Source organism: Petaurus breviceps, unplaced genomic scaffold (genome assembly GCF_028583685.1).
Source record: "Petaurus breviceps papuanus isolate PSGF00001 unplaced genomic scaffold, PetGlider_PUasm1.0 126, whole genome shotgun sequence".
Taxonomy (NCBI): domain Eukaryota; kingdom Metazoa; phylum Chordata; class Mammalia; order Diprotodontia; family Petauridae; genus Petaurus; species Petaurus breviceps.
The window spans coordinates 29,508,918-29,529,753 of record NW_027185655.1 but is presented as its reverse complement, the minus strand read 5'-3'; the positions used below and the strand labels follow the sequence as shown (position 1 = coordinate 29,529,753).

General features: G+C 37.2%; 1 protein-coding gene across 1 annotated transcript in view; it reads left to right on the top strand.

The window, feature by feature from the left end:
- The first annotated feature begins 764 nt into the window (after positions 1-764).
- LOC138166179 (sodium/hydrogen exchanger 9B2-like) overlaps positions 765-20,836 on the top strand; it is a 42,932-nt gene continuing 22,860 nt past the window's right edge. The window contains exons 1-7 of the mRNA XM_069094611.1: positions 765-1,149; positions 10,062-10,149; positions 11,813-11,990; positions 12,145-12,315; positions 16,739-16,881; positions 18,042-18,169; positions 19,698-19,873. Of these exons, the coding sequence (XP_068950712.1) occupies positions 1,115-1,149; positions 10,062-10,149; positions 11,813-11,990; positions 12,145-12,315; positions 16,739-16,881; positions 18,042-18,169; positions 19,698-19,873 (919 nt within the window). The 5' untranslated portion in view covers positions 765-1,114. The remainder of the gene's footprint in view (positions 1,150-10,061; positions 10,150-11,812; positions 11,991-12,144; positions 12,316-16,738; positions 16,882-18,041; positions 18,170-19,697; positions 19,874-20,836) is intronic.

Here is a 20,836-nt window from a genome sequence, read left to right as displayed (position 1 = left end):
TGTAAAATCTATGAATAAAGTAAATACTAAGTAATTCGAAGGCACTATCGGGGATGGGGGTGGGGGTTGGGAGGGGTGATCAAGAAAGGGCTCAAGGGGGTCAAGGAAATGGAGATTGAATGAAAAAGAGCTTGAGAAGCCTTAAACTCTTGGCAAGATGGAGAGTTCAAGTTGGCACATTAAAATCAGATGGAGATGTGATGAAGAAAGCTGGATGCCTACAAAGGGACAGAAGATTTGGGATTCTTCAACCCACGAGTAAATTTGAGTACTCATTGAAAAAATCCTACCACTTGCAAGGCATTCTGGATTCTGGACCCCACTCACGCAGTACTGACTTTTCCCACACCAATACCCGAATTAGAAAGCTTTGCTTTGTGTGGTGCGGTATCGTGGATAGGGTGTCCATTTTACAGATGAGGAAACTAAGACCTGGTGACGCGCTCCAAGTCTTGCTTAGGATCTAGGGACCCAGCACCCTGAGCTAGGCACAGGGTATGCCCCAAAGAGGGCACTAACAGCAGCCAGCAGCACAAAACACACAACAAGCCAATTGCACCCAGTCCCTCCCTCCGCTGGGTACCAGAGAAGGGATAACTTGCCCTGCGGGGTGAGCAGTGGCATCACTATTGCTGAGGCTGGGCTGCTTCTTAGAGCCGCAGTCCCTGGACAGAGTCGGGGGAACTCCCCAGCCTCGTCCCCGTCACTGCCTGACGTACCCCAAGGCTCCTCCTCCCTCCATCCTGCGCTTCTCCGCCAGGGCTCCACCCCCCTATTCCCCTACCCCGGTTTGGGATGCCCCAGCTTGCTGTGGAACAGGTCTGTAGGAATAATACCTGCCCTCGGGCCGCCCAGATCCGCGGGCTGGGAGAGGTGACCAGGAGGCCCTGCCCAGGGAAGCCAGCCGGGGTCACCGAGCGACTGCCACATGTTTAGTAGCTAGAGAAAAAAGGGCGATGCTGGTCCGGAGGGAATGGGATGGAAGCAGCCCCGTGGATGCCAGCCATTGTTTGAGCCAGGAGAAAGAGGGCTGGTGACGGCCAGTCTCTGCCCTTAAAAAAAAAAAAAAAGAGAGAGAGATTTTCTCCATTCGTTTCCAAAGTGACCAGTTAGGATGGGTTTAATGATGCCTATCTGGGAGAGAACAATGTGAGTATTATTCCTTTTGTATTATTATTATTGTAGCATTATATATATTATTATAGTATTATTCCTAAGGCACTGGACTGGGCTCTGGAAAGCAACCTGTGGTTTTTGACTCTGGACCTGCCGGCTGGAGAATGGGAATGGGAAACGGGTGTTTTCCTAGGCATAAGCCCAGTGGGCGCAAACGCACATCGTTTTGTTTTTCATTATTCTGGAGGGATGCAGAGGGCCTGGGTCTTGCAGGAAGATTTGGTCCCCACAGGCCTGGCGGGATATAGGAAGCTGGAAGGAGGCCTTGGGCAGAGGCGGAGGAATCCCGGAGAGCTGCGGCTCTCCAATCGATCCCTGATCAACAAGTATTTAGCAAGTGGCACCTCTTTCCCAGAAACCAGAGGGAAGGAGGTGATGACAGTTCTCCAGGCATTGTGCTAAGCTGTAGGGCCCGGCCACCGTGTATGCAGTCATCTGAAAACATTTATCAAGACCTTCTGTGTGTCAGGCACAGTCCTGAGCCCTGGGAACACAAAGACAGGTTCTAGAGAGTTGAGGAGCTCAACGTAATTGAAGGAAGATCTATACGAGGTAACTTGGAGATGATCTCTAAGGGAAGGCGCTAGCATTAAGGGGAATCGGGAAAGGCATCTTGTAGAAGGTGGGATTTTTGGCTGGGATCTGAAGGAAGCCACGAGGAGAGAGATTGTTCCAAGCATTGGAGACACACCAAGGAAATGTGTGGAGTTGGGAGAGTATCTTGTACAAAGAACAGCAAAAAATAAAAAAAAATAAAAAGCCAGTGGTCAGTGAATCCCAGAGGACACTCAGGGGATTAAAGTATAAGAAAAAATGGAAAGGTAGAAAGAGAACAGGTTATTTAGGACTTTAAACGGTAAACAGAGGGTTTTATATTTGCTCCTGAAGGTAAGGGAGGCACTGGATTGTATCCAATAGGACTGTGATGTGGTCAGCCCAGTGTGTTAGGAAGACCAATGTGGCAGTTCAGTGGTGGGTAGGCTGGAGTGGGGAGAGACTTGAGACAGGGTTAGTGCAACAGTCCAAGCAGAGGTGACGAAGGGCCTGGATCAGGTAATAGAGGAGAGAAGAGGGAATGTTCAAGAGATGTCGAAAAAGTGAAATCAACAGGCCTTGGCAGTAGATTGGATATGCAGGGATAAGAGATAATGAGGAGTCAAGTAAAGATGACACAGGTTTCAGAGACTGAATGAATGGGAGAATGGTGGAACCCTCATCAGTAATAGTGAAGTCAGAAGAGGGAAGAGTTTTGGTATTTTTTTCTTAAAATAAATAAAATAAAGTAAATTCTGTTAAGCATTCTTTAAAATTTTTGAGCTCCAAATTCCCTCCCTCCCACTCTTCCCCCACCTACTGAGAAGATAAGCGTAATATCAATTAATTATACAAATGAAATCATGCAAAAGATATTTCCATATTAGCCATATTTTGGAAGGGGAGGGGAAGGAAGGTCACACACAGTTCGTCAGTTCTCTCTCTAGAGGTGGATAACATTTTTTTCATCATAACTCCTGTGGAATTTTCTTAGCTCACTGTATTGGTCAGAATATCCAAGTCTTTTTTTTTTTTGGTAGGGCAAGAAGCAATTAGGGTTAAGTGACTTGCCCAAGGTCACACAGCTAGTAAGTGTCAAGTGTCTGAGGTCAGATTTGAACTCAAGTCCTCCTGACTTCAGGATGGATGCTCTATTCACCACCTAGCTGCCTCATCATTTCTTATAGCATGATAATATTCCATCCCAGTCATACACCACAACTTGTTCAGCCATTTCCTAATTGATGAGTATCCCCTCAATTTCCAATTCTTTGTCAACACAAAAAGAGCTGCTATAAATATTTTTGTACATGTAGGTCCTTTTCCTTTTTTTCTCTCTCTTTGAGGTACGGACCTAGTAATGGTATTGCTAGTCAAAGGGTATGCACAGTTTTATACCCCTTTGAGGATAGTTCCAAATTGTTGTCTGGAATGGTTGGACCAGTTCACAACTCCACCAACATCCCCTCCAGTATCTGTCATTTCTGAAAGGCATGAGGTTGTACTTCAGGTTTGTTTTAATTTTCATTTCTCTAATCAGTAGCAATTTAGAGAATTTATCATATGATTATAGATAGTTTTGATTTCTTCTTCTGAAAACTAGCTATTCATATCCTTTGACTGTTATCAAATGGGGAATGGCTCTTATTTTTATAAATTTGATTTAGTTCCCTATATATTTGAAAAATGAGGCCTTCATCAGAGAAACTTGCTATAAATTTTTAGGTTTTTTTGCTTTTTGGAGGGTAATTGGGGTTAAGTGACTTGCCCAACGTAAGATGGCTAGTTTTTGTGTTAAGTGCCTGAGGCTGGATTTGAACTCAGGTCCTCCTGACTCCAGGGCCGGTGCTCTACTCACTGTGCCACCTAGCCACCCCTGTAAATTTTTTTTGATATTACTTCATTATCTATGGTACCTCTTAGCAAACTGTAGTTTCCTTGATTATCTCTTTTAATTAGGTCTATTTTTGCTTTTGCTTTGTCTGGATCATGATTGCTATTCTTGCCTTTTTTACTTCAGGTAAAGCATGATAGAATCTGCTCCAGCCCTTTATTTAAATAATGTATGTCTTTCTGTATTAAGTGTGTCTCATAAACAACATATTATTGGATTCTGGCTTCCAATTCATTCTGCCATCTACCTGCATTTTAGGGGTGAGCTCATCCCTTTCATGTTCATGATTGCTGTGTATTTCACTCCATCCTATTTTCTTTTTCTTTCTTTTTCTTTTTGGAGGGGAGAAGGCAAGGCAATTGGGGTTAAGTGATTTACCCAAGGTCACATGGCTAGTAAGTGTGCCAAGTGTCTGAGGCTGGATTTGAACTCATGTCCTCCTGACTCCAGGGCCTGTGCTCTATTCACTGTGCCACCTAGCCACCCCTCCATCCTATTTTCTTCTGTTTATCCTTTTCCATTTTTTTATCTTGGCTCTCCTCAAGTCTGTTTTGCTTCTATTACCTCACTTTATCTTCCCTCCTTTTTATCATTCCCCACCCTGCCATATCTTTTATCTCTTTCCTCCTACTTCCCTATTGGATAAGATAAATTTATACCTGAGTGTGTATATGTATTCTTCCTTCTTTGAACCAATTCCAACGTGAGTGAGGTTCAAGCATTGTCCACCATCTAGAGAATTTGGGGAGAAATATAAGAGGTTTAGTTGTTGAATTTAAAATGTCTTTGGAACATCCCGTGTGAGATGTCCAGTAACAGGCAGCTGGAAACTAGACATTACAGGTCAAGAGGGAGGTTAGGGCTGAATAAATAGATCTGAGAGTCCTCTGCGTAGAAATAGTTGCATCCATGTGAGCTGATAAGATCACTAAGGAAAATAATGTGACAACTTCTAAACCTATGTGGAGATTTCTATGCACTTTAATCACTTTAATCCCTCCAAAACAAGTGCCAAAAAAAAAGCACCACTCTCCTTAATTTCCCCCATCAAGAATTTATATCGCTTCAACCCAATGAGCATTCATAAGCACTAACTGTATATGGATTAATCTACTGGTTTAGTCAGGGACACGCAAAGTTTAGCTAAATCAAGGGTCCTTCCCTCATCCAATTTACAGTCCAGTAGCAAGATACAAGACATATAGTGATATACTATAAATCCTCAGGGAGATGTGAATGCTATGTGTTGTTGGGAGGGTGAGGTGGGAGATCAGAGAGGTCTCAGTGGGGAACTATCATTTGACTAAGATTTTAAAAGTATGGGTAGGACACAGACAAGTAATTTGTTTATAACAGGTCATAACCATGTCTGTTGAAGAAAAACTTAAAAGTTGCTTGCTTTCTCAATGGGGAAGGGGGAGCAAGGAATGAACTGGAGGGAGAAAAAGAATTTGGAAATTAAAATTTTAAAAAAAGAAGGTCCTTCTCTCCACTTTTTTTTTTTAAAGCAATCGGGGTTAAGTAACTTGCTCAAGGTTACACGGCCAGTTATTTCTGGGTGTGGTGCTGAGTATCTGAGCCCGGATTTAATCCAGGTCATCCCGACACTGGAGCCGGTGTTCTTACTCGCTGAGCCACCTGGCCACCCCTAAGCAATGGGGGTTAAGTAACTTGCTCAAGGTTATGAGGCCAGGTGTTTCTGGGTGGGTGCTAAGTGCCTGAGCCCAGATTCGATCCCCAGGTCATCCTGACACTGGAGCCGGTGCTCTTACTCGCTGTGCTACCTGGCCGCTCCTCTCCACTTCTTTATTTAAAAAATAGCATCTGTTTTAGAGATCTATATAATACAACATGAACACCAGAGAAGTGCTGAGAAAATGCTAATTAAAGTCCATGAAAGAAAGATCGGAACTGCTAGAGATCAAGTGAGGTTTCATAAGAGATCACATGTAAGATATGAAAGATGAAAAATCCTGTCCTTTCTGACACATTTCTTTCCTTGTAAAATAGGAATAATGCCATCCAATGTACCTAACTCCCAGGATTGTTTAATGGCATAGATGCATTTGAAGTATACCACATCTAAAACTCTTTGCACGCCTTAAAGTTCCATGTAAATGCTATTATAATTATTAGTCCTTTTTTTGGAAGTACAGTTTACTTTTTGTCTATTTGAAAGAGGGCAAATGATGTCTTTTACTTTCCATTAAAATGTGTTTAAAATAGGGAGGTGCGGAAGAGGGATGGTGGTACTTTGGACCTAATTGTAAATTCCTTTTCCTACCTTTGCTGAGATTTTGCCTGTTTCAACAGAACCACCCTCTTCCTTTACAAACCAGAGTAACCCTTATTTGAACTTGGCACTGCCTAACTCTTTCAGATAAGGTAGTGCCCATTTAGGGAACGTCACCTTAAAGAGACATTGTGAAGGCTGTTTGATTTCTGCCTATCTTTCTTCTGGGAGGGTTCCTTTCTTGAGGTAGGAATTAAGCCAGAGTTTACATGAAAAGACAAGGAGTCTTTCTGTCTTTCTTTTCTGGAGACTTAAAAAAAAGATGTTTAATTAGCACTTGCATTGGGATATGACAGTGTCTGAAGAGTGGCTCTCTTATGATAAAGTATTAAGTAGCCCTATGCTTTTGAGTTCTTGCATCCACTTTTCATTCTCTTCCCTTATCACTGTAGGAATATGTAGAAAGAAAGTGGACTCCATATATGTAGAGAAGACCCATATGTGGCAGGGAGTAGTGTTTGAATAAATTTGACTTCTCCAGGAGGTTGATTCACAATTTATACTAAAAATAACTCACATTTTTTCAAGGTTTATAAAGCATTTTCCTTATATTGAACCTATTTAACAATGAGGAAACTGAGTCTCCTTACTCTGTGAATTGCCAATTTTCACACAGCTAATGGGTATCTGTGGGGTGGGGCATTTCAATTAGTGACCCCTCTGGCCTACAGCCCTAACATCTTACCTGGAAATTCTCTTTGATGTCCTTTTCAACCAAGGTCTTTATCAGGACCACTAGCCTCTCTCCTCCCTAGGTTACTTTAAGCTATCAGGGTAACATTTATTGATTTGAAAAATTCTAGCAGCTTGCTCTGATTCGGATCTTGCCCTCAAGAACTCACCATGTGTCTGAAAAGGGACTCTCAGGGACTTCTGAGAAGGATTACTGATATGGTTTGCAAATGCTCAAGGAAGAGAGCCCAAAGAAGAGAACAGAAGTCTTCTGAGATTCAAGCCCTTATGTATATATGATGTATATGTGATACACATATATGTATATGTGGTATTCACTGATAACAGCTGGGATCTCTGACATATGTCCATCTACCTCAGACCAGCACTCAGATTCTTAGAATGAGATCCAACTAGAGTGTTATCACTCACTCACACTCAAGGATGTCTTTACATCCTTGAAATATCCTGCCGTTATGAAGGATAGAAGTGTGGGCACTGGTCAGAGACAGTAAGTTCATTGATTCCTAGCCTCCACAGTACCTGCCTAACAGGGTTGTTGTGAAGAGACCATTTTGTAAACTGTATGGTGTTCTTCTTCCTATTGTTCAGTCGTTTCAGTCATGTTCAACCGTTTTTGCCCCCATTTGGGATTTTCTTGACAAAGATACTGAAGTGGTTTGCCATTTCCTTCTCTAGTTCATTTTACAGATGAGGAAACTGAAGCAAAAAGCACTAAGTGACTTGCCCAGGGTCATACAATTAGCAAGTGTCTGAGGCCAGATTTGAACTCATGTCTTCCTGATTCCAGGTCTGGCACTTTATCTACTGTGCCACCTAGTTGCTGTACAGTGCCCAGTGAGCTATTATTATTATTTTCTCCAAAATTGATGAAGGCCACAATCATTTCTCTAATAACTTATTCCCCATACTATCCCTTGAGAAGGTCTAAACTAGGCTGTGCCAGAAAGTTGCAAGGATAGGTTGGCAATTTGAAGAAGACAGCAAATTTAACCTAAATGCTTTAGGCTGATTTAGTAAAAGAAAAAATTAAAAAAGAAACAATTTAAATATTGTATGATGCCATGATTAGAATCACACAAGACCTAGCAGCAGCAACACTAAAGAACCACGGGTTTGGAATGTAATGTATCGAATATCATACCCAGCAAAGCTAAGCATAATCCTGAATGGAAAAAAATGAACATTTAATCAACTGTCAGATTTTCAGGACTTTGTTAAAAAAAAACTGAACTTAATAGAATATTTGACATATAAAAGCAAAGAGAAATATATGGTACATACAAAAGATTTATTACAAGTGATTCAATAAGAAAAGACTACCTTTTATGTATTTAAAATGTAAAGCGTATGTCTAAGATTCTTAATAGTAATTGGATAGTTCGTAAGAAAGATTAGGGTAGACCTGAGTATAATGTGACCTTAAAAAGTAAAACCTTTTAGGAATAGCTAAAAAGACTAATTATCTTATGCAAGTGAGGTGCAAGAGGAAGAACGGATACAGAGGAATGGGGGAGGACGGCTATTAGTTCTGGAAACCTGCTTTCATCAGGAATGGGTTCAAGAGGGAACAATACATATATGTGTGTGTATTTATAAATATACATATATATCTAGAAGAGTATAAAATCTTCTAAATTTAGAAAGAAATAAAATGTTAAAAGGATAGGGAGTGGGGAGAGGATAAGGGAGGTCTCTCTAGAGGGCAGGGTGAGGGCAGAGGTTAAAAGAGGGTGTAGAAGAGTAAAAACAAAGATCAGGAGTAGAATTTGTTAGGGAAAGTATGTGTTTATATATGTATATCTATATATAAAGATCTCCACACTTAATTATAACCAGGGAGGGGAGGGGAGGAAAGGGGAAAAAAGAACAAAGTAAAAAGTACACAGCAGAAAAAAGAAAACTTACAAGGAAGCAAAGAAAAGATGGACATCTCTCAACAAAACGTGTAGTATTTATTATATAAGTTTTCTTGGAATGAAAATTTATTGCTATATATTTTAAGTCCTCTTATGTTCTGCTGTGCACATGACATGCTTTTATTTTTCTTTTCTCACTTCGTATTTAAGTTTATGATATGTTTCTTTTTCTTTTCTCTATTGTGTATTTGAGTTTTTGTTTGAGTCTAAAGTAACTTTCTTAAAAAAGAGGAAGAAAAATCCCATCAAGATTTGAAGTCAGATATAAGGGCTTTGGTTGGCCAAAATCTCAGTGATACAGAGGATGAAGAAGAAGAAGTATGAAAAGAGGATTCATGAGATTCATGGAAGGAAGTTTTAGCCAGGAGGCAGTGTGATATGAAGAGGTCACTAAATTTGGATTTGATGACTTGGCTTTGAATCCAAGGTCTAAATGACCTTAGAAGTTAACCTCTCTGAAAATTTCTCACCAGTAAAATAATGGGATTTATTCCAGGAATCAATTTGGAATTATGCAAGAAAAGATACTAAATTACTCACAACATTTGATTAAGATTGTATAGCCCAAGTAGGTGATTGACAAAAAATGCCCATGTGTACAGAAATATTCATTGTTGTTGTTTGTGATAACAAAACATCTATAAATAAAGTAAATGCCTAAAAGATCAGGGAATGACTGAACAAACTAGGGTCTATGAATGCAATGGAATATTGCTACAATGTGAGGAATGGTAAGTATAATTCAGAGAGAGCTGGGATGAACTACATGTCAGGTGAAGAAAGCAGACCTAAAACAATAATATACACAATGACTATTGCTGTTCAATTGTTTTGGTCATGTCCTACTCTCCATGACCCCATTTGTGGTTTTCTTGGCAAATATAGTAGAGTGGGGTTTCATTTCCTTCTCCGGTTCATTTGATAGATGAGGAAACTGAGACAAACATGGTTAAGTGATTTCCAGGGTCCCAGAGCTAATAAGTGTCTGAGGTCAGATTTGAACTCAGGAATATGTCTTGTTGATTCCAGGCCTGGTGCTATTCATTATGTCACCTAGATGTCCATGAACAATGATTACAGCAATGTAAATAAAGTCAATATTAAGAGACAACAAACCTTCTGGTCAAAGGTGGGGGTTATTATTATTATTATTATTATTGGGATTTATTCTGTGACATTGGATTCAGTCAAAGGGCCACAGTTGAGGACCTAGGGGTCACATGTGGCCTTGAGGCCACAGATTCCTCATCCCTGGTCTAACCACTGATAGATGTGATGCTGACTATAAGCCTTTATATGGGAAATACTCAGAAGGAAAGGACTTTTTTTTTAAGGGAGAGAAATAGAATTTTCATTTTCATATGCTACCTTGTTTCTATTCAAAATTGCTTTTTCTGCACGCCATCTTGGTGTGGTGGGAGGAGAGAGATGGAAAGAAAATTTGGAATTCAAAATCCTGTGAAAGTGAATGCTGAAAGCTAAAAATTAATTAATTGAAAAAAATAAAATTGCGTTCTCCCCCCCCACCCCATCCTATTTTTTTTTTCCTCAGGTTACAAACTATGGGAAATGAAGATAATGCAATTCAGAGTAATGAACCAGAAGTAAATTCTACAGCTTCCACAATCAAGACAACAGAGGTAATTCTATTTGTGTTTTATAAAAGTCATTCATTTTTTCATTTGTGTTTGTCCTTCATTCTCAAAGAGAACTGTGATATCAGGAAAATGATGTCATGACTTGCAAGTGAATTGAATTTGAGTGAGGGAGGGCTGTGCAAAGTCAAGTGGGTATATAGAAGTCATATTCTGGTCAGTGTTGGTGGGTATCTTGGAAAGAGAGACACATTTAAAGTACTGTTGATGGAACTGTGAATTGGTCCAACCATTCTGGAAAGCTATTTGAAATTATGCCATGGCAGTGACTAAACTATCTATACTATTTTACCCATGGCTAGGATATATGCTCCAGGAGCTCAGTGAAGAGAAAAAAGATCCCATGTATGCCACAATATTGACAGCAACGCTTTTTATAAGAACAAAGTAATGGAAGGAGAGCTGATATCCATCCATTGTGGAATAGCTAATCAAATCATGATAAAGTAATAGAATTTAACTAATAGAATAAATTAATTATTAATTAGTTTAATTAATAAAATATTGCTGTATCATAAGAAACAATATGATGGGGTCAGAAAAGCATAAGTACGTGTGCAAAGTGAAGTAAGCAGAGCAAGGAAATGAATGTAGACAACAACTAAAGCAGTGTAAATAGAAAAGAAATAACAGCCAAACAATCAAAATTGAATACTATGAAATGATAATTATCAAAATTGGCCCCAAAGAAGAGATATAGGAAAGCACCACCTTCTTTCTTTGTAGAAGTGGGGAGACCATGGATGTAGAAACGATGAATGTAATGTTAAATGTTTCTTCATTGTGTTGCTTAGTTTTGTGGATGTTCTTTTCCCCCTTTTCCATTCTTGGTTTTAAGAATCTAGTTCTTTGGGATGGAGAAGGGAAAGAGGTCTATGGGAAGTGAGGATGATGTAAAAAACAAAAAATAGCAATGAAAGTTTATTTTGAAAAATAAAAAACACAATCTAAGATACAATGGGCAATCTTTCAGTATTTTCTTTCAGGGATACACTACTTTTTTGCCTCTAACTTCCTTCTAACCTCCAAATCCAATTCTGAGCAGCCATGATACCAAGTCACTCCAATTTAAACAATTCCTGTCTTCCTGACTCTTAATTTGAGTGTGGGATGACAGAGGCAAAACCAGAACAAAGATAATGTTCGTTCTCATCATTTCAGTGTGGTCAGCCCCCTGGTGAATGCATTTTCATTAGCATATCTGCTTTTGCCATGACAGCAGTCTTTAAAAGTTCTGCCCATCACTGCTGTGACATTTTTTTCAATAGCCCTGTTGTAGTTTTTGTAGGGTCTCAAATGTGACTTGAATTTTTAAAAATCAATTTTTTGATACCTTTCATTTTTCCTGTCACTTAGATTTACATGTCACTTGCTAATGTCTATAACTTCATCATGGCTCTGACTTCTTCCTTTTCTAAGAAAATTTTGGCATAATGTCTAATATTTCCAACATTGTACCTTTTCCAAATACCAGTGTATTAGCTCTTCATAAAATTGCATAGTTCTGCCAGCCATTCCCCCCACACACAACATGGAGTTTTCATTTATTTCAAAACTATTAATTTTATTTTCTGATCCAATGACTGTTCCTGTATCAAAAAGAATCATGTGCATACATTTTCACATATTTTTAATTTTTTGTCCTTAGGAGAGAACTGTCATGGATCTCAATGGTACAGATGGAAATGAGCCAATGGAAGAAAGTGCCCTACTGAAAAGAAATGAGCCATCACCAGAACCCTTACCAGAATCATCGAGTAGGGAGAAGCTGAGGCAAATATTTGCCTGTCCCCCAAAAGGCATCTTTGGTCGAATAATAACAAATGGTATGTAGAGAACAAAACATAAAGGAAAGAAAATTCAAAATGTATTTAACGAGCAAGTTATCTTCAAAGTTATATCATGGAATACATATTTTATAGTGTGAGATTGCTATAGATAGAATGCCACATATATTTTGATTTTCCTGATTTATTACAGTTACCATGGTGGTTCTTGCATGGGCTGTGGTTTGGTCAATTACTGGCAATGAATGTCTTCCTGGTGGAAACCTATTTGGAATATTAATCCTGTTTTTTTGTGCTGTCATTGGGGGTAAACTTCTGGGATTTGTCAAGCTCCCTACAATGCCTCCATTGCCTCCTCTTCTTGGTAAGTGCAACATTTTTCTTTATTTTTTTATCTGTGTGAATTTTAAAGATTTGGTAGTTTGGACTGAAGAATGTTTGAATATAAATGTGCATAATTCCTGTATGAAATCATATTTCTCTTGTATCTTGTGAGCTTACTGTTGTTATACATAACAATTTATGTAATATTTTGATAATGATTCTTAGTTAGGAAAAACTTATTAGAGGATCTCATTGAGCAGATATGGCCAAAATATATTCCTTCTCTGGGCAAGTTGTGGACAATGTTTTTTCCCTCTCTTCTGTGCATATCATAAATAGCAATATGTTATAGTCTACTTATATCCGCCTTCTCAATTTTAGATCAGAAGTGTCCAACATATACCCCACAACACTCCCAAATGAGGTCTGAACCAGATTAAAATATAATAGCAAAATAAGTAAAATAAGTAATAATAAGTCAATAAATAAGTCAATAATAAGTAAAATAAGTAAAAAGACAGTACAACATAGATAATGGCAGTTTGTGGTTTTCTAAGTCAACATGTGATCTGTAGGGATCTATTTCTGTTGAATTTGACATCACTGCTTTAGATTACTTGCAAAATTATTTTATCACTGAGCTTTACTGACTTCTATGAAATGATGAGATGTTAAAGTAAGATACACATGTGCTCGCAAAGGATATTTTTGTTGCTGTTCAGTCATTTTTCAGTCATGTCCAACTCTTCATGACCACATTTGGAGTATTCTTGGCAGATACTAGAGTTGTTTACCATTTCCTTTTTTTTTTTTTTTTTTGGCTTTTTGGAGGGCAATTGGGGTTAAGTGACTTGCCCAAAGTCACATGGCTAGTAAGTGTGTCAAGTGTCTGAGGCCGGATTTGAACTCAGGTCTTCCTGACTCCAGGGCCGGTACTCTATTCACTGCGCCACCTAGCCACCCCAGCCATTTCCTTTTCTAGCTCATTTTATAGTTGAAGAAACCAAGGCAAACATGGTTAAGTGACTTGCTCATAGTCATAGAGTTAGTAAGTGTCTGAGGTCGGATTTGAACTCATGAAGAAGAGTCTTCCTGGCTCCAGACCTCGCACTCTATCCACTGCACCACCTAGATAACCTTTCAAAGGATATTTGCATAAATTTAAAATCTTTGTCTAAATTTATCTCTTTGCCATTTTTACCCTTTGGATTTGAAACATCTTCCAAGAAATGTAATCTTATGAATCAAGTAGTTATGAATACTGTTTCATCCTTCCTGAAACATACCAGATTATAACAAAATTGAAAGCAAAAACCTATTGAATTAACAGATAAAACTAGGAGCTTGTTTTTTAAAAAAAAGTCAAAAAAAATAAACTAGTTAATTTTATATTAAAAAGAAAGTGGAAAACCAAATTGCCAATATTAAAAATGAAAAAGAATTTACAACAAATAAAGAAGCATAGAAAATTATTAGAAACTATTTTGTCCAACTGTGTAGCAATAAAACTGAGAAATGAAATGGATGAATATTTATAAAAATATGAAATACCCAAATTAATACAAAAAGGAGAGAAATTAAATAATTCAGTCTAAAAAAAAATTGAATGAGCCAATTGAACTCCCCAAGAAAAACCTCTGGGATCAGATGGATTTATAAGAAAATTTTATCTAACACTCAAAGAATAATTAATTCTAATACTTTACAAACTTTTAGCAAAACCATGAAAAGAAGGGATTCTATCCAGTTCCTTTGATGATACAAATATGGTATTGATACCTAAATCAGGGAAAGTCAAAATAAAGGAAAGAAACTAGACAAATATATCTAATAAACATTTATACAAAAATTTTAAATAAAATATTAGCAAAGAGGCTATAGCAACATATCACAAAGATTATATATTAGGATTAGATTAGATATATAGTAGGAATTTAGGATTGGTTCATTAGAAGCATAATTGGCCAACTAGAATTTATTTAAAACTAGAATAATTAAAAACTAAAATTATTTAAAACTTGGAATAATTAAAAACTAGAATTATTTGAAACTAGAATAATAAACTTGAAAATAATTTAAAAGTAGAATTAGAAGTATACAATCATATCAAAAGATGCAGAAAAAGATTTTCAATTTTTTTTTTCATTTTCAACATTCACTTTTATAAGATTTTGAGTTCTAAATTTCTCCCCCCTCCCCAAGATGTCATGCATTCTGATATAGGCTATATACATGTGCAATCATATTAAACATAAAATTTTTTTTTGATAACATACAGCATCCATTTCTGTTAAAAACACTTTGAATGCAAAAGAATAATTTACCATTCCTTACTATGGTTAGTGGTATCTATCCAAACCTCCAGAGCTAACATTATATGTAATGGTCATAAAACTACAGACTTTCCCAATAAGATGAAGGTAAAGCAAAGATGTTCACTTTATATAGTGTCAGAAATGCAATAAGATAGGAAAAAGTAATTGAGTGAAAGAGCTTAGGAAAAGAAGAAAAAAAGTTATCACTCTTTGCAGATGAGATGGTTTACTTAGAGAATTCCTTCAAAATCAATTAAAGTTAATTAAAATAGCACCTTTAGCAGAATTGCAGAATATAAAACAAATCTTTATAAATCATCAACTTTTCTGTTATCAACAAAATCCAGCAGGAAAAGCTAAAAAGGGAAATTCCATTCAAAATAACTATAGAATGTATAAAATACTTGGGAGTCTGCATGTAGGAACTATATGAATGCAACTATAAAACATTCTTTATAGTAAAAAGGACAGATCTAAATAATAGGAGAAGTAGATAGGCTTAAACCAATAAAATAAAAATAAGAATGCAATAGATTCACTTATTCAGTGTTATAGTGATCAAATTACCAAGAAATTACTGTACAGACCTAGAAAAAATTATAATGAAATTCATATGGAAAAACCAAAGGTCAAGAATCTTAATGGAAATGAGTAAATGTGAGAAGGAAAGAGATGCAACAATACCACATCTCAAACTATACTTAAAAGCAGTAATCATTAAAATTATTTGGTACTTGTTAAAAAATACAATCAGTGAAACAAATTAGGTACACAGAAAACAGAAACAAATGAACTTAGTACCTCTATGTTTGACATAGGCATTATGTCAGTAGCTTGATTGAAGAAGGAAAGGAAAATAGGCTATCCCAAAGTGGGGTTATAGTTAGGACCTCTTCTAAGGGCCTGCAGACTAAGGGAGAGTAAGCAATCAACCATTCAGCATGTCTGTGGCTCTAAGGAGATCCTCTCTCTGCCATTCAAAATTTAGAGCTTGCTTCTCAGAGTTGGCTCTCTCCAAGTCTTTCAACCCTCTGAATGAATCTCTTCTCCATTCATACATTATTCTCACAGGAGTCACAACTCCCCCGTGTTTGCAGTGGACAGAGATGTTACACAATTACGAATTGTCCAACATACTCTGACTCCTTTAAAACACTGTTTCCTGACTGTCGTTTCCTATGTCATTCACTCAGACAATTTGGGTTTTGATTCATTAGAATTAGATAGAAAAATATACTAATCCATTCCTATAAATTACAAAGATCTGCAGAAAAGGGATGTATGTTTCCAGCTTTTCTTGGATTGTTACTGGTTCAGGGAACCCACAAAGATTTCTTTCACTTAAGAACCAAGAAAAAAAAGCAGATTTGCAGAATTCAAGTGATTGTGACTATTGGTATACTGCAAAAGTGGGTTAGTGGGTAGAGGACTGACCTTGGAATCAAAACGACTTGGACTCAAATCCATCCTCTGACAAATTCTAGTTGTGTGATCTTGAGCAAGTCATTTTCCTCTCCTTGCTGCAGGCAACTCTCTGAGATTATAAATAAGTTACAGAGTTGCTGATCTACATTAAAGGAGGGAATTTTCACATGGAAATTTCCCAAAGGTCCTTTCAAGGTCAGAATCCATTGATCCTATGACAAGATGGTCTCCATGGTCCCTTGAAGCCCTCTAGATCTATAATCCTATAAGGAAACGTCGTCTAATAATTGGAGCTATACAAAAATGGAATGGACTGTTTTGGGATATAGTGGATTCCCCTCCTTTGAAGCTGAGTCTGGATGGCCACATGTGAGTATATTATAGTGGGTAATTCCATTTGGGTACACATTAAACTAAACAGCTATTGATTGCTTTCAATTATGAAATTCCATGATTTCATAAATGAAAATTCTGCAAATTTTCTTTTTTCTCATATCAACCTTACAAACTGGATTGTAATACTTTTTTTAATACGTTTTTTAAAAAGTATTTAATATTCATTAAAAGTTCAAAATGTGTTAGGCACTGAAACAAACATGAAAAAAATGGCTTTGGGGCATTACTTAAAATCATCAAATGCCTTTAATAATTGAAAAAATAATCTCAATTTTATTAGAAAACTAATTCATCTAAAAAACACTTGGTTTTATTTTTTCTTTCAAGGGATGCTGCTTGCTGGGTTTCTCCTTAGAAATATCCCCATCATCAGTAACAAAATCCAGATTAAGCACACATGGTCTGCGTCTCTGAGAAACATAGCCCTTTCTATTATCTTGGTTCGTGCTGGGCTTGGACTTGATTCACAGGTAGGATTGAGAAACACAGTGCCTATTAATTGAATAGGACTTTTGTTCCTAAGAAGAAGGAAATATAAAGAGAGTTTTGTAAAAGATGTGACTTCTCTTTAAATGGGGATATTTCAGGTAGGATTAGTTTTAATATGAGACAAGTTATAACAAAAGTCTAGGACCCTATTTTACCAAAGTTTTCCCCACTTACTTGCCTGCATCCTCTGTCTGCTCCTTTCCCCCTTCCTAACTCTGCCATGATGTGTTGATATGGTCAGAGGGAAGCTCTGACATCTTCTCTTGGCAATAAGTTGTTGAATTCAAACAGTCTATGGCACTCCTAGAAAATTTCTGCCCCTTGTGGAGGTAAAGAGAATATCTCAAGACTTGTCTGTATCCCTGCACTTGAGAGAAATAATTATTTCTTTCTTGTATTTAATATTGAATTACTGAATTAGGACCAAGGTTTTTCCCTTTTTCTATTTCCTCATCCAGAAATCAACTAGTGTGGGTAATCTTGGGCAAAGACTTGCTTAGCCAAGAAGGCTAAAGATCTAATTAAACCAGTAAAAAAAATTTCAAGTTTAGGCAAATGGGTGGATTCCTGCTCATTGTGTTTACTCAGACAGATCTGGGAAAATGTGGGTTTTTCTTTTGTCAGATGAGTGATATGGAAAATGATAAATCTCTTGGACCAAGATTTGGGTACTCAGTGTCATGTACCCCAAGACCTTCATTGGAATAAGCCCACCTCTCATTATAATATTCATGCTCTAATTAATTGTTAACTAATCAGAGGAATACCCATTCTTCCAAGGACACAGAAACTGTGAGCCCACTGCCATGAGTAGTTTTTGTTCCAAAAGAGACAGCCAAATGACCATTTCTTTTATTGATAATATGCTAGCATTATTAACAAAATGATTAACTACCCAGAAACCATGTCTATGGAACTTTTAAACATCACACACTGAAAAATAAAGCTACTGCCAATTACTTGGCCAGAATTCTCTCCAGGCATCCAGACTTTCTCAAATCTCAGAACAAACAAAAAGACCTAATGGAATATTAAAGTGCTTCCCCCCCCCCTCCCGCCCCCCGCAACACAAAACAACCCTTAAGCTAATTTTGCCTGTACATCATTAGATGATTGTTTAAATGTACTTTTTCTATTTCAGGCCCTGATGAAGCTGAAGGCTGTGTGCCTACGATTGTCTATGGGCCCCTGCCTTGTTGAGGCATGTTCATCTGCAGTCCTTGCCCACTTTTTAATGCACTTACCTTGGCAATGGGGATTTATCTTGGGGTAATTTATCTTTCTTTGTTCTGGGAAATTAGACAAGGACATTTGGAACTTAAATAATGTCTGGCATTTAAATCTTTAGATCTTTAAGATTTTGAAGGCTGTTCTTTCCATTTGAGTTAAATGTATATTACTTAACCTTGTATATAATCATAATCACAATCTAACATTTAATTTAGTGCTTACTGTGCGCCAGGCACTTTAAAAATATTATTTCTTTGATGCCCGCAACAACCCAACAAGGTAAGTGCTATTATTATCCCTATTTTACTGAGAAGGAAAATGAGGCAAACAGAGGTTTAAGTGACTTGCCCAGAGTCATATAGTTAGTAAGCATCTGAAGCTGGATTTGAATACAGATCTTCCTGATTACAGGCCCAATGTCTTTCTGCTGCACCATTTAGCTGTCCCTAAGGCAGCAAAAATTATAGACATATAGGTTAGACCTACCTAAATATGCAGAATTTAAAGTGTGTTAATTTCTGATTTATAATGTAAAATCTATAATGCCTTTTGCCTACATCATAGAAATTAATAATTCAAACTCTTTGGGGTATTGAGGACAATTGATGTTTTAGTCCAGGGATTCTTAACTTTTCTTGTGTCATGGACCCCTTCAACAATCCAGTAAAGCTTATGGATTCCTCAAATAATGTTTTTAAAATACACAAGATTGCAAAGAAGACCAATTATGTTGAAAGACAGTTGTCAAAATTGTTAAAAAAAAATTCTGAGATTCCAGGTTAAGACCTTCTGTTTTATCCTTACCTTATGTTCCAGCACTCAATGGGTCTTCTTTGGAGGTTTTATGGTAGTATTTGTTCATAAATCAGACAGGATGAGAAGGATTGGATGGGTAGTCTAGAGGAAATATTCACATTGATGAAACCTATAGATGATGGGAAAGATAAGCCAAATCTCACCACAAAAAAAGCACAAAGGACAATATAGTCTTTGCCCTTATGCTGTACCCTGACTGTTGTGATTTTGCCATTTTATCATTTCTTCCCCTTTTGCTCAGCTTTTAATTCTCATTGTGGCCTCAATTTTATATTCGTTTATCTGGGTAAGGGACTGGGAGTGGTATTATATCTCTCCTATGAAGACTTGAGTTCAAATCTTGCCTCAGACACTATTAAGTGTCACACTGCTATTAAGTTGTGTGACCCTGGGCAAGCGATATAATTTCAATTTCAATTTCCTCCTCATTAATGGGAATAATAATAAGACCAACCTCCCAGGGTTATTATGAGGATCAAATGAGCTAACATGTGTAAAGCACTTACAAGAATATTATGTAAATAATAGCTATCCTTCTTTGTCTTATTATTATTAATAATAATAAAATATCTGAGTTTTTGACCATTATTTTACTCCTATTAAGGGATTTTTTTTCCATTAGCTATAGATGACTGGGATGGTCATTCTTTTGACCTCCATAGACCAAGGGGATTTTGTCCCTGAAGCAATAATCTTTTCCTTTCAAAACCTTTAAAAAAATTAATGAAGACTTGCAATTCTGCCTGTTTAGTTTTGTTCTAGGTGCTGTCTCCCCAGCTGTTGTGGTACCCTCAATGCTCATTTTGCAAGGAGGTGGATATGGTGTTGAAAAAGGTGTCCCAACTTTGCTTATGGCTGCTGGTAGCTTTGATGATATTCTAGCCATCACTGGCTTCAATACATGTTTAGGCATGGCTTTCTCTACAGGTAAATATTTAATAGCTCATAGTGTTCTTTGGCTCTTGAAATGAATGATTCATTCATTTGTTCGTTGCTTCTTTTATCTTTGGTTTGCCTTAATCAAATTCCAGCTTCCAAAATTATGTTGCTGGACTGGACCAGAAGCCATCGTGTCCATTTTTCTCTCTCCAGCTTTAAAGATTTCACTTAAATTAACTGTGTTAGTAGTTACTTTCCTCAATAAATAACAATTCATATACAATGAACAGTGAGGAACGTTGGTTTGGCGTGGATTAACTGGGCTAGACCATATTACTAAAAAATTAATGAGAGCCCCTCCAATGTATTATTTGCAAGACTGTCTTAAAACAGAAGTCTAAAATGAATCTGAGCTTTCTATTCATCTTGGCCTTATTTATTTAGGTCCTAACTAAACTATAAAAGGGGAAAATATCATCAAGAAAAAAATCACTGATTGATTTAACTTTTGCTAGAATTATTACCTGGTTGTCAAAGTAAAGCCCCAGACCATTCAAATGTTTAGGAAACCTTAGTAAACCATGCCCTTTTATAGTTTCTTTTTAATGATTTCATAATTAGGAACCAATGTAGCTCTATGGTTCATTGAGTGTTATGAGAATGTACAGTTCCTGCCATGTCCTCTACCTCCAAAGGTGGCTTTATATTCCAATGAGATAAATGAAGCATAGTACCTGACCTTTCAGAGTTCAATAATTACCAGTCTTTGATCCTATACTTTGCATGACTGATCTGTTTTTTACTTTGTTTATAGCTTTATAAATGACTATTGGGCAAGTCTTACTTCCTTGTCCCCTTGGCCTGTGATTTATTTCATCATGTGGAAGAGTTCCTTTTGTGGAAATTCCCATTTTGGGGCAGGATCAGCATCTCCTCTGAAACCTAGTCTTAAAGAGTGACCATGGCACTGAAAAATCCAAGGATCTGCTCATGGTCACTAGTGTATATCAG